General features: G+C 35.2%; 1 protein-coding gene across 2 annotated transcripts in view; it reads left to right on the forward strand.

Annotated features, from left to right (window-relative positions):
* Window positions 1-11,962, forward strand: part of LOC145662672 (tyrosine-protein phosphatase non-receptor type 5-like) — a 52,895-nt gene extending 40,933 nt beyond the window's left edge. For both annotated transcript variants that reach the window (XM_081728485.1, XM_081728486.1), the window contains exon 7: window positions 8,637-11,962. In XM_081728485.1, the coding sequence (XP_081584611.1) occupies window positions 8,637-8,730 (94 nt within the window). In that variant the 3' untranslated portion in view covers window positions 8,731-11,962. The remainder of the gene's footprint in view (window positions 1-8,636) is intronic.
* Window positions 11,963-14,986: the final 3,024 nt, after the last annotated feature.

Consider the following 14,986-nt stretch of genomic DNA (forward strand, 5'->3'; position numbering starts at 1 on the left):
TAAAGTAATAATAATAATAAAAATGCGTTGCCCCAGTCAATTCCCGGGCTAGCTGACATATCCATTCTTGACTAAAGTTAGGCTTAAATGTCATCGGTACTCATCAATCAACTTAGTGAGCTTGAATGCATTCCACACTAATAATGATCATTTTCGATTATTTTTACGTCACCTCCCCTCCTCTCCCCCTTTCCCCGCGCCCGGTTTGCTAATTGGGGTTGAACTTGGACTTTAAATGTCATCGAGAGTGTTAACTGTTCATCTCAGTGACCCGGAAAACTGGGTTCCATTACTGTCGACCTTTTCGATCGTTTTTACGTCTTCTTTCCACTCTTCCCTAAGGATGTTCGGAGTTTATATATATATATATATATATATATATATATATATATATATATATAGGAACAACAAGTTTATTCATTCTGACTGTTCAAATGTGAAAATCTTAAGGTAACCAAATAATTGAAAGAAAAAGTCAGGAGATAATATGAGATAACATAATCACTTAACGTATCTTTCAACACATACGATAGATCCAAGAAAGAATATTCCTGAAACGAGAAATAACTATTGTGATTAGCCAAGAAGCACTACCATAGGCAACCGAAAAACCACTTCAGTTATTAAATTAGACAGTTTTGGCGTAAAATCTTGATGAACACACATTTGTGGGTTATCACGTTTCACTCCCGTATATTATTCGTATTATATTCAGACCTATATTCCCCATTCATTACTCAAAGAGATAATACTACAAAAGCAACTTTTATTTTTTTATACGTTTATGAATGTTTCTTTTGTGATATAGTTTTTTTTTATAGTTTATTATTATTGTTATACAATTTTAATCAAAGAAAATTTCTAAATATTGTTTCTCTTTAATAGTGTTTACTATTGACAAAATACATCGAGATGCCGTGTTTTTTTCTTTCTTTTTTTTTTTGGGGGGGGGGAAAGGGGTCATATAAATCCCACGAGAGACATTTATTGAAATCAAAAGTATCTTTGGTATCTATTGATGTATAAATGGGTCAGAGCCAAAGTGGACTCAAATAATTCGCATCACATTCACTTTTCTTACTGATACTCAAATTAAGTCGGTGTATTTCTTTAACTTGGACTAATAAAAGTCGTAGTGAACTAACTTGGACTAAATTAGTTCTTCTATACTCTGCAGTCTTTTAAAATTGTCCATATGCAATTCTGTATAATGGTTTCACTTGTGCAACCGTTTATCTTTTTGTCCTTCTGAAATAACTCTTTTATTAAGAAGTATGTAAAGATCAGTACAACGTATTTTTTATCAGGAGTCCTTCATGAGTGAGTCGGTAGACGTATCGCATTTGTGGCCAATTAGTCTCGGTTTCGAGTTCAAATGGATGACAATTTCTCTCAGATGTAAGCCAAGAAGCGGTTTGAATTCCGCTTTAAGCTTATGTGACCCCTTCTAGTATAACCCGGTTGTTGCATAATAACACCAAGGCGAAACAAACTTATTTCTGTCCATATGTGATATAAATACATAGGGCAAATAATTTAAACCAAGAAACCTGTTTTTAATAAAAACCATGGTTTTTGCCAACCCTGAAATTGGATGTATAGTGGTGCAGTAACACAGCGCACAGTGGTCGGAAACTGGGAAAAAGCGGTCAAAAATCAATTTTGTTAGCTTCGCCGCCTATGAAATCTGAATTTATATTTAATTATAAGTATCTCTGCTGCTACCAAACCCGGAATTTCAGGTCCTAAGAATGGTTTCGCTGTCCATAAAATGCATGTAAACATGAACAAATAAAAGAGCCGAAAAATCAGTAAAATATGAGCCAAACAATATATGTTTTAACCATTTATATAGTCTGAGGTCGATAAAATCGGTTGAATAGTACATTAGACTCAAGTACTGTGTATTTAGTGAAGAGTTTTATTTGTTATCCATTGTCATATCATTTATATGATAGCTTTGTTATTGTTATCGAAAAGTTACATATAAGCTAATGTTAGTAACTCTGAAGTCTAAGCTTATCCTTGCTTATCTGCAAAATAAGGTTTATTGAGTTGACCATGAGTAATACAAAGGTTGAGCATTGGAAGTAGCTGCAATACTCAGCTCCATCTAACTGGAAATGCGTGATGAGTAATGTTGTTGTGGTCGCAATCGAGATCGGCTATCTGAGCCTTACAAAGGGAAAAGACATGTTGTCTTGTACGTAATTTGGATTGCCCTTCGTCCCTGAATCAAAGTTGTAGTGAAAGTCTCATACATAATGCAATGAAATTATCAGTCAAGTGGAACTGCTGTATATTACAAGTCAGTGCAGTAGTATATAAGAAGATTATATACTAAATCTTTTGATCTTACCGGAACAACGTAATCCTGAACTAAATTACATTCCAGTATGTATTAGTGTTTCTTCGAAGATGGTGCGAGTGTAAAACCGCGAACTTTAATTTTGTATCCTAAGGCCAAACACACATTTGTTTTACACCGTCGTTTTATTAGATGCACATACAACTAAAGGGAGAGCACATTAAACCTGTAACCGCTTCTTAGATGCATATGAACTGTCGTAACTTCGTACTGGCTAGCGATTTCAAATTTACATAAGGCGTCAACATGTTATGTTTTCAATTTATAAACTGTATGTATGATTCACGATGGTGGATTTCAAGATGGTGGTTTTCATTGTTCTGTGTCCTCCCCAATTTCTTCTCACCTTTATTACCCCTCTGCTTTGTTCTTTTGGTTATATTTTGCAGTATTTGACATTTATGCGAGGGGTTTCCACACTTTTGGATCACCCTGTGTATATATAACTGCACGTATTCCAGCAGGAGTTCTTCGAATCACTTTTACAGTAGTTGCAATCGATTTAGAAAGGACAGTTACGTATAGAATGATAGAGAGATGTCCGTCGACTTTCATTGTTTCGGAATAAACTATTTTTGTCCGCTTTTTCCAAGTTTCCGACCACTGTGCAGCGGCTCATCAATTCTCGGGCTGATGTTATTGAAAAGTCGTAGGAAGAACTTTTCTCCTATTTGTGATTTTTCCCTTCAAGTCCTGTCTTGCTTCAGCACACAGATTTCAGCATTATCACCATTACAGGGAACTGTCTGCATTGTGAAATGCACCGGAGTTCCCACATCGTATTACTCTGATATTCTGGATAATGTAAAATCTTTCCTTTGAAGGTAGATTTCGTCGTAGAGAACAGGAAAAAGTCAGACAGGGCCACATTCGGCAAGTAAGGAGGAGTGCTAATTTTTTTTTAACAAGTCTGACGCCATTCCTGAAGTGTGACAGAGCATTGTCATGTTGCAAAGACCACTGTACAGATACGTACTTATTCAGCTGTTTTCGACGAACGGAATCGCGTAACTTTTGCTAACATAGCTATGTACACCTCCTTATTTTCAGTTTGGCCATGTGTGACAATTCAAAATGTATGATCTCGAACGTAGCACTTTCACCCGTGATCGGACTTATCTGGCCTATTTGGATCATTGGTTTCGGGATCATACCCGTTAACACAAATTTTCAATAGTTGATTTGGATGCCCACATTATATAGGATAACGGGCTATGCTTCAGAAACTTTGTATTCCCCGTTTCGTAATCTTGCTGCTTTTTTTTGAGTTATATGAAATTGAAAATTCCTCGCTTTGGAATGAAAGAATTTAAAAAATCAATCAATCAAATAATTAATGGATGCACTCTCACTTCCGATAACATGCGGATTACCTGAAATACATATGAAAGATGTCCCACTTAGGCCAATCTTATCGGATGTCCCATCGCATCTCCGTCCAAAATGTTTAATTCATCATTTTAAACCAGTCACAAAAGTTCTCAAGTATGTAGCTGATAACCAGCAAGATTTTCGAAGAGGCCACATCACTTATAAATGCGAACAACATCAAGTTGACGTCCTGGGATATGGAGGATATGTGCAATTCAGTTCTCTTATCTTCGGTCGTGGGCTGTATTCAAGTTTTGTTTGAAAAAAAAAAAGGTTGAAGTAAATAAAGTAGTTAATATCTTATAGTGTTGTCTGAAAACTTACGTTTTCCGATTTTCGAACTAACTGACACAGTGGTCCGATTAGCGAAAAAGGCGGACAAAATAGAGAAGAGTTCTGAAACTGTGTTTATGATTGTCTTCAAGGTTGGTGATTACGAATTTGATATCAAAAATGAAAAATTCAAAATGGCGGGTCCAATAAGGTGGACCAAAAGTGATACTCAAATTGGGTACAGGGGGGTTTGCACGATCACAAATTACAAATTATGATAAATGACAATGATAATAAAATTGTAAATTTCAAAATGGCGGAAGAATGTATAAAATGGAGGTTACGGAGCTGAAATCGGTATGAGGCACATACGAATTTCATATTAAGTTTTGAAATTAAAAATAGAGGATCCAATATAGCGCAGCAAAAGTAAAAGTAGTTGATTATGCTAATAAGCACTCGCAATAAACGTTTTGGTTACAAGCCTAATTCATCTTCAGACGCAGTAGTTGCAGACTTGTCATCTTGTGTGGTTATTTTCAGTATCGCAGTCACATTGTGAGGTAGTTTCTGGGTTTTCTTCTTTGCGAGTCCTTCCAAGGCGGAAATTACTGGATCCGAACTCAACATCAGTCTTTGAAAGATCCGAATTACTGGCTACTCTTGAGGTTTTTCGAGTGTTCTCTGTATTTACGCACATCCTTGTGTCTAGATTCAAGGGCCTTTTTTTGAAATCTCCCCAATTGGTGAAAGACCTGCCTGCACAATTACTGACCTGTGAATAAGAACTTTGTGCACGGTGGGTGGCATGTAGTACCATGGGTATAATCGCACAAATAACAGAGCAGTTTCGATGCTGTACGTGTTGAATTTTGCAATGTGTATGTCATGTCCACAGGAAATTGTTGTCAAGATAGCTCCGAAACGTGAGGTTAACTGCTGATCCACCTCTGCTATCTCTGAAGCTCTTTAAGATTCTGCAAAGAACCTGTGGGCTTTATTACTATCATTTGGTAGTTCCATAACCTTTCTTGGGTATATTCACACTGAGGCCTTGTATACTTACGAACCTCTCTTGGATAATTTGTTTTCTGCTTTCGAATATTTGACGGGTTCCATCTTTCGCACTCGCTTTCCATTTCTGAAAATCTGATCCATGTAATATATTAAAAATACACTCAAAAGATCGAATGTGTGCATGGAGGACCGAGTGTTCGAACTCCAAATGGGACAAATTTTGAGGTTCTGTCGTTTCCATCTCACCCCGTGTGCGTCCACTGTCAAATAAACACAATTGCTTTACGTGCTTATCTCTTGCTCATCTCGCCACCCCAGCCAGCCACCTTCAGTGGCATGATTTCAAGGTCATATTTCCTGTAATAGACGGAAGTAGACAAACTTACACAGCATATTGACAACTATCGACTGTTATCCATGTTTAAATTTCGTGGTGTACATGTGTATACATTTTTTAAAACTCTATAAGTAGTCTGTAGTACTCCTATACACACGAGTACTAATATGTGCATTTATTATAACTACTATGATGCAATACACGTTGTTCATTCTAACTGTGTCACGTACACAATACTATACCCTGTGTATAATAATTACAATATGGCCCTTCATTATCGTGGTTTCTCCGAAAATAATTTCCCAAACTCAAGTCACATATTTGGTAATTTCCTGCAACGAAACTTCCGCCATTTTGGGACGTCTGCAGTTTCCGGCACCAAAGAGAGAATTCAGTGAATATCATGTCATTCTCATGAACTGATTCTCGAAGACGATTGTTACAACTCTTTCGTGTCTGTAACTTGCATTTCGCAAAATGACTTTTGTCCACCTTTTTCGCTATTCGGACCACTGTGTGACGGATTAATTATGGAACACTTTTTATCCTCTTTGTTGGCAAATATTGTTCTGAATCATTTTGAAACTGAAATGTGTAATTCTAATTCTTCGGAATTACGGTACACAGTACTGCCGTTTTATGGACAGTACTTTATTTTAATTTTAAGGAAGATGCTCAGTTAGAACTTCCATTCATGCACTTACAACATCAAAGTAACAAAGGAAACTGAAATTAACAATAGTATAAATATGCTACAGGGTGTCTATCGGTCACGAAAGTCACGAAAAAGTAACGAAATCAAAAAACGGTCATGAAACTCACGAAATTTGGGTCACGATTTTTTTTAACTGTGCAAATGTAAGTACAGATTGAAAAATTCTGTTCTATAAAACGTCAAAATTCACCACCAAAAATGTCTATGATCGGCTTTAGACGCTACCAAATTGCAAGCAAAATACGTTTGTATCGCATGGATGAAAATTTGGCCTAATTCGCACCCAAATTCGCTCTTGAAAATTTTAGAAAATTTTATGATTTGGTGAAAAGGTCACGAAATTTCATTTTGGAATTTTAATAGACACTCTGTGCTAGATCTTACGATGTATAGAAACAAATCCCATAGCAAGGTTTACGGAAAGAGTACAGCAGGTTAACATTCGTAAGAATTTTTTCATAGAACTATAATTCTTTATTAAACATTGAAAAAAAAAAATGTATGCAAGATTGAGACTGCAAAAATGACTTATGGGGAGAGACTACTAAAAATGACACAAAAGCTTTTGCCCGTTTTTCGTAAGTGAAAAGAGATAATGAAATGTAATTTCGTACAATAATAGATAATGTTATTCTACACCTAAAAATACGAATCGGAAGAATTTTGAGTGTTGCCATCTATAGAAATTACAGTGTGACCAGAATATGAATTACCCAAAAATCTAGGTTAAGGCAGCGATTAGAAAAATGAACTCAGCGGTAATTGGTGACTGATCATGTTGTCTTGGCCCCTTGTTAACTACTTTTTAAGTAATGTTTGTATATTTTGTAATAGACAACTTTCTATTTATTACAAAATAAATACAAATAGAACAGAACCCGGATCTCCTCAACAAAATAGTTTTTTTTTAAAAGGAAAGTTGTAATCTATCTGGGGGGGGGGGGGGAGTCCACGTATTTGGTTGATTTCAACTGCAGGTGTAGGAAGTATGTGATAACCTCACTTAACGCACACATCATATTGTGTTGAAATCGAATAACATTTAGGAAAGTTGGGGGCGCGGTGGCTCAGTGGTAGAGCGTTCACCTCCGGTGCTTGGGTCCCTGGTTCGATCCAGCTCGCGCCGTTTGGACTTTGTGGTGGACCGTGCTCGTGGGTTTTCTCGGGGTTCTCCCGTTTCCTCCCACTTTCTTCATTCCACCATTTCACTCATTTCTCATCATCACCGTCCCCTTTATCCTAACCGGCATAACCGTGGGACGTAAAACTGAAAGGAGGTGGGGAGTAGTTCACTATCATTCTCAATCGATTTTAAATCCAAACAGTGAGAATAATTGTGTAGCCTGAAAACTTACAACGTAATCCATGAAAATATAATATTTTTATGAAATATATCTTAGATTATATATTTACCACTAGGAAGATTAATCCATATCACATTAGGGGAGCTAAATTCACCGTGTATTGTTGACTGGTTTTAATTCAAGCACAGGGAATTACAGAGAAGAGTCAAAGAAAATATACATAATGTTGTATCAAGCCAAATGAATTTTAGACGATTTATCGTGGAAAATAAAAGAAATCAGGGGTGTGTGTGGATAGGAGGGTTATTCCAGGACTTTATACTTGACTAATTTAAAGGTGATTAGTACATTTTTTGAGGCTCCTTTACCCTGCGGAGAAGATGATTGGGAAGCCTCAAAAAATGGAGTATATATTGCGCCAATGAAGGAAAATCATCGTATAATATATTTTTTGAAATTGACAGAGTGGGTGGGGGTGAATTAGACTTTAATTTGTGACAAATTTTAACCCTAAGCTTTGGGAATATTCCCGATATATATATCAGTGGTTTATATTTGAGAATTGTCTTCCATGTACATGTATAAACTTGCAACATGAGTTGGATTTTACACCCTTTTCTCCCCTTATACGTAATAGATTGCAACCTCAAACTTCTGCAAGTAGAAGAAAGGTACATTCATGTCCAAAATTGTTGTCGCATGACTATAAATATGTTGTTCTAGGAATATAATTTGATAACGAATTCGCCCGGTATTTCTTATAATGCTAGTATGTGTATAATCGGCAAAGACATGTATGTGGCAAATGTCAAAAGAGCAGTAAATAAGAACAATGAAACGAAAATAAAATTTTCTTGTCCATTCAACATCATTTTATTTTACTCATTATAATTTTCGTATTTATAATTCTTTTCCTATGAAATTTACCATAAATACACATTTTCCAATTATACACATAGTATCAGTATCAAAAGTACCCTGCAAAATCATTATCAAATTATATTCTTACAAGAAGACAGTTATAGATGTGCGACAATAATTTTGGACATGAGTGTACGTAGCAAGTTGCATCAGAATAGATAAAGTTTTATCATGGAACAGACCGACAGACACACAAGTACCAATCGATTCAAATAGTAGAAGCTTCGTTAACGCTCGCTTCAACTAGCCCAAAATTCCATAGTCTTAATTTTTAATTTGTTAAACGATATAATTGCTCAAGTAGTATACATAGAAAAATTTGTTTTTCAGAGGTGGAATGATCCAGACAGGAGAACAGTATGAGTTCGTTCATCGAGCTCTATGCCTCTTCGAGCGCTCTCTGCCGGACTCAGCTGGCGAATGAACTATGCAAGGCACAGATTGATGTATTGTCATCTAGGTTTAAGCCCATAACATGTGTTTTAATGTGTTAACAGGTGTTCGATCCTGTTCTCATGAAATGCCTTTTAGAGGTCTCAGATTGTACTGCTTGTTCGGAGAGTACAAATGATGGTTGTACAAAAAACGAGTTTAAAGAGAAAAATACTAGAGGTAACATGTCTCAGTTCCACATGAATCCCTAATGCAGAAAGTCAGATATACATATATAGATATATATGTTAAAACAAAATGGTTCGAATAATTTCTAAGATCTGATTCTAAGTATTGTAATTAATAATCAGTATTATAGTAGAAGTTTCTCATCAAGGTTGAACATACTAAAGTTAAGTATTTTACCGATAACCTTGCCGTTTATATTTGAAGTGGATTCCTTGTTTTGATAGGGTATTTGTCAGTATATAAAGTGTGATAATTACTATAGTACTTAAAACTAATGGATCAACTAATGACGCTTAATAGACAGTTCCAAGAAATTCAGTGTACATGACATTAGCACATTCTCTGACAGAATTTTTAATGTTTGTATGTATGATATGTGTTTAGCAAAGGGTTTATAATTCTACTTAATTATATGTTCAGAAAGTTTGGATGTTTCACTGCATATAAATTAGAATTAATCATAGTAAATAAATTGTAAGCATGTCCTATTTTTTTAACAAAATAAATATATGTATTTTCTGAATTGTATTTGACATTCCTGCGTCATTCTACCTTGGTTTCCGTACTCGATTTGACAGTAGACAAGGTATGCATTTATTAAAAGAAGAGAAATTTACATGTACTAACATGAGCATGTGCTATCTAGTCAGTCTTTCGTTGTGCCTTCTTGATAATTTATTTTTGTTTGTGAAGAAAAAAAATCTGGGAGGTATTTTTCTGCCTCGTTCTGAAGTTGTATGTGTGTGAATATACTGTAATATAAAATCATTATTTTTTAGCATGCGTTTGGCTCTTATATACTCGAAAGAATGTATTCATTTATTTTGATCTGTAAAAACTTACGCGTGTATTTCGTTATTGTTGTGATGCTTTATTTAAATGTTGTCACATTTAAATATAATAATAACATATTTTTTAGCATATATTTGACTCGAGAATGATTCTTATATAAACGTAAGAATGTATATTCATTTACCTGGTTTGATGTATTGCTGTAAGTTGATCTGTATTTATATGAAGACTGACTGATAAAGAAAACTGAGTATAAGACTTTCCAGTCATTGGAAATCGTAAAGTAATGCGCATGTTGTGTGATATGTTGTACAAAGTATGATGTTGTAGGATATTGTATTATCACAGAATTCCTTTTTCTCTCTCTCTCTCTCTCTCGATCAAGAAGGAAAAAAATGCCTTAACTCAATCCGATTTATATAATTAAAAGCTTTTAGTTACCGTTAATGTAATGGGTAGAAAGAAAGTAAATGTTTAACTAAGCCTGATTCGCCTTTTCTTTTTCTCACTTGAATCAGCCGGACTGCGAAAGTACCAGAAAGATATTTCGTTCCTGAATCTGTAGTTGAAATAATATTTTGTAGGCGACTATTTTACATTCTAAACTTAAATTATGCAGAAGGGATGTTGAGGACCATTGAGTATGTTTGAAGTTCAAGTCATTCGTTGTATTGGTTCAGGTTCCCTTCCGTCTGTTGCCCTTTAATGACACCAGTAAATGCTCTGATGTTAATTTTCAATGCCGTGGAGAAATCCTATACGGGGTAGACATCATTGATACCAATCTCTAAAGCAGTTCTAGTTACGTACTTTCATCCCAGTATTATTGAGGGGGAGATATCTCATGCTACTTCTCGTATGTCTTATTCGAAATAGGCGATTCTCTCGTAATTAAACGTTCCATCGTATTTGGGTTAATAAGCTAGTTATGTGTTCGTTGCTACTACATATGAACGTGTGTATTTAATTACTATGGTTTACTTTTCATTTAGTAACCCGTGAACGATTGTGTGTAAATGCACAAGAAATATTTCTGAGGAATATTGTTTGTTAATAACAATTCTTATATTTTGAGATTTATTTTGAAGTACTATATATTGTATTATGAGTGTAGTCGTGGTTTAAAATGAATGTAGTGCACGATTTTTTTCTCATGAACGTTGTAACATGAAAGATAAGTTTCTAGTCTGATGTGTATATTCTTTTTATATATATATATATATCTCAGAAGTTTCTCTACATACATATTAAGGTCGAAGTTTTGTACGTCTCGAAACACACTTTCATTTATGAGAAAAAAAGTGTCAAGGGAAATGTATACGAGTTTCAACACTATTGCTTCTGATTTTTCAACTGAGTGAATGAATGATATTTGACTACTGATTTTTTCTCATTACCAAAGACATTGCAAAACACAAAAGCTTTTATTTTTTAAACAAACAAATTGTAAAAGCCAAGAATGGTGAGAAATCCCGTTGTACATCCAAAATCATATCTTCCTGTGATGGGCGGGCCACTGAATCTCTTCTTACAGCTCTCTAAGCGGGCGAGTTATGTTCAAAACAAAAGTACATCATAATTGAAATAATTCTTCCAAAACTTCATATCTGCAAGATTGCAATTAAGTTGTTATATTAGGGTGTTTTGGATTAGTGTATTAGTAAGGACTATCATACACTATTTTTAATATTTATAATACTTGTATGTACTGATTTCGAAAAAGTACCGTATGTAATAAGTATAATTTCTAAATATTTCTAAAGTCGGTAAGTACCTACATAAATGTAAAATACATGAGGAAACATACGAAAAAATGTTCTTCGAACGTAACCGAGTGTTAATTCGTATTCACTGGTAAATCTGCTAATTTTGTGTTTATGCTGTATCATTTAGTTGTATTAAGCTTTGTAAAATGGCACTGTAAATTGGTGTACTTTATTTTAATGCTTGATCCCGGATTGAGCAGCTCCTTCTCTTTAATGACGGAATAAACAACAAATCAGGCATTCTGTTGTAAATGGAAGTGTTCGTATAGATAGTGAATGGAATCTTTCGTTGCATTTATGTACTGTAACACTCGTGTTTGTTTTAAGAATTACAAGTGTTAAAGGATTTTCTCTAAAGATCGTCTAGAGTAAGTTATATTTTAGTAATAAATAATGAATCTTAAAGGATGTCATAGAATACTTCATGTATTAATGTATTGAAAATAAATGTAATTTTTCTTTTTGTAGAAAAAAAAATGGACTTTGATCATTTTCAGTTTATGAGGTCTTATCCTTGTAGAGAAAGAAAACTCAAATGAGGGCGATTTATTGATTTTAATTGAATTACTAATATAAAGTGGGGAAACAAACACTAGATGAAAGATGTATAGTCTTGTTCAAAAAGTCTTGGCCATCCACATTGCTTTAAAAAGCCTATTCTGGTAACAATATGTAGGAAATTCCGATACTTTGATTCTGAATAAATATTTCAATTGACCAAGTAAAAGCCACATTTGTTTGATTTAATTCCAAATGTAGATAAATGTGTGGCCACTTTACATTTTTAAACAAGACGATATATTCATCCATTCGTAGTATTTACACTGGATTCCAAATGCATCTGGAACGTATAGAGGAAGACCGTGAACTTATATAAAAATAAAATCTGATCGAAGCAGATACCTATTATTACTACCGCAGATTCGTAATAATAAACGTTTGTAGTTTATCAGATAATGTGTGTGATGGAGACAATGATATATTGCCGAAACTGTAACACAGATTCGTAATGATAGACGTTCGGAGTACATCAATGTATTTGATAAAAGCAATGATATATTGCCGAATAACACAAATTCATAATAGTAAACGTTTGGAGTACATCAAATACTGTATCTGATGGAGGCAATGATATATTACCGAAACTGTAACACAGATTCGTAATAATAAATGTTTGGAGTACATCAGATAATGTGTCCGATGAAGGCAATGATATACAGGGTGTCCGGAATGGGACTGGCGGTTTTTAAAAGTATAGTTTTAATATGGTCAGAGATACAGAAAAAAAAAAAAAAACAAGCATTTTAAAGAAAACTCAAAAAGTTTATTTGGTCTTTCTTAGAAGTCATTCTAACTCAATGTAAGTCCACGTGAGCTCCATTTGTAACTCTTAACAAATCTAGCATGAACTCAATCTCTCTCCACGTATTATGTAACATCTGAGGTGTTACTGAAGCAATCGCATTCCTAATACGGTTCTTCTATTTATCAAGGTTACGCACCTTTTCACCAGAATACACAAGGTCTTTCACATATCCCCACAGAAAGAAGTCCAGGAGGTAACAGGAGAGCGTGGAGGCCACCTAATTGGCCCATCACGGCCTATCCAATGGCCAGGAAATTCAGTATCAAGGTACTCCCTCACTTGTAGGCTCTAATGTGGTGGGGTACCATGCAATAGAAATATCACTTGAGGTTGCAAATGTTGTAACTGGATAACAGCAAATTGTTGAAGCATGTCTAAGAACACATTTCCTGTTATGGTTTGCTCTATGAAAAAGAAGGGGCCTATAACTGTTATGTGTTAAAGCACACCAAACATTCAATTTGGGACTTTCTCTAGAATGTTCTATGTACGCATGCGGATTCTCAGATCCCCATATCCTAACATTGTGCCTGGTAACACAACCAGACAAGTGAAAAGTTGCCTCATCAGAGAAAACAACGTTCAATAGGAAAATATGGACATATATAATTCTGTCCAGAGTTTTAGTAGTAAATGCTGCTCTCTCTGGCTTATCATTGGGTTTAATTTCTTGCAACAATTGCACATTATACGCGCTTTAACATAATCATTTGTGTACCACATCGTGCACTGTTGATTTTGGAATTGCCAATTTCCTGCTGGCGAATTGACTTCCTCGGGCTACGTGAGAAACACTCTCTTATTGCTTCCACATTTTCTTCTGACACACGCGATTTACCACCATTGTGTTGTTTCACTACACTCGCCGTTGATAAAAATTGATCCTTCCACGCTTGGAGGATCCTTGTGATAAACACATCGAAAGTTTCGTTGAACTTGAACAACACTTTTTGTCTCTGCAAATCACCACACGCATTGCTCCTTTTCGACTACCGACGCAATTTCTGTTTATTGGTGATACTAGCACCGTCACCGGTAATTGTTCAAGTATGAAAATTTGCTGAACAAAACTTTTTGAGTTTTCCTTCAATATGAATGTATTTTTTTCTTCTGTATCTCTGACTATATTAAAACTATACACTTTTAAAAACCGTCAGTCCCATTCCGGCCGAAACTGTAACACAGATTCGTAATAATAAACGTTTGGAGTACATCAGATAATTTGATGGAGGCAATGATATATTGCCGAAACTGTAAGATTAATTCTAAGAAGTGTTTACTTTGATAATATTTTATTATTATTATTTAAATTATACGAAGTTCAAAGTTACAATGAGCAGCACTAAAATCACAAAATATTTATCATGTAAGTACAGTATATGGCTGACCAAATCCTGCTCCTTTAAAACTGACCTTTTAGTGTTTTTACAGTTAGAAGTCAAGCCTCGATTCAGGTGTACTGTTAGGAATGGAGGTTAAAAAAAAATCATACATTTTCGAGGGTCCAATGAAACTGAACGAAACAATAGTACATTAAATAATAGTTGTCAGCCTTTGAAAAAAATGAAATGAAATCTTTAAGTTTACGTCCCACGGGTATGCCGGTTAGGCTAAAGGAGACTGTGATTATGAGTAATGAATGAAATGGTGGAATGAAGAAAGTGGAAGGAAACGGGAGAACCCCGAGAAAACCCACGAGCACGGTGTTTGTACACCACCAAGTCCACACGGCGCGAGCTGGGATCGAACCAGGGACCCCAAGCACCGGAGGTGAACGCTCTACCACTGAGCCACCGCGCCCCCAGCCTTTGAGTAGTAAAGGGGTTCATCGAAGTTTCGAGAAAAGAGAAGTTAAAAAAAAAACGATCATATGAGACTTCTGCAGGTGGATTTGTCTGTATAAGAGTTACGCACATGCCTAATAAAAAAAAAATGAAACAACCATCTTGGTCTAATGTCTGATACGCGTGTTCTTGAGTTCTATCCTCTGTAGGAACACAAGTCCTACTGGTGCACTGGAACTAACTTTACACAGGAAGTCCTATCTAATGTAGCATTGGTTCTGAAAAGGGATGGTAAATTAGTCAATAAAATAGTATCTTCACTATTCTTTACTTCCTGGAAAATTGAATGAA

Source organism: Thermobia domestica, chromosome 10 (genome assembly GCF_964235325.1).
Source record: "Thermobia domestica chromosome 10, izTheDome1.hap1.1, whole genome shotgun sequence".
Lineage (NCBI taxonomy): Eukaryota > Metazoa > Arthropoda > Insecta > Zygentoma > Lepismatidae > Thermobia > Thermobia domestica.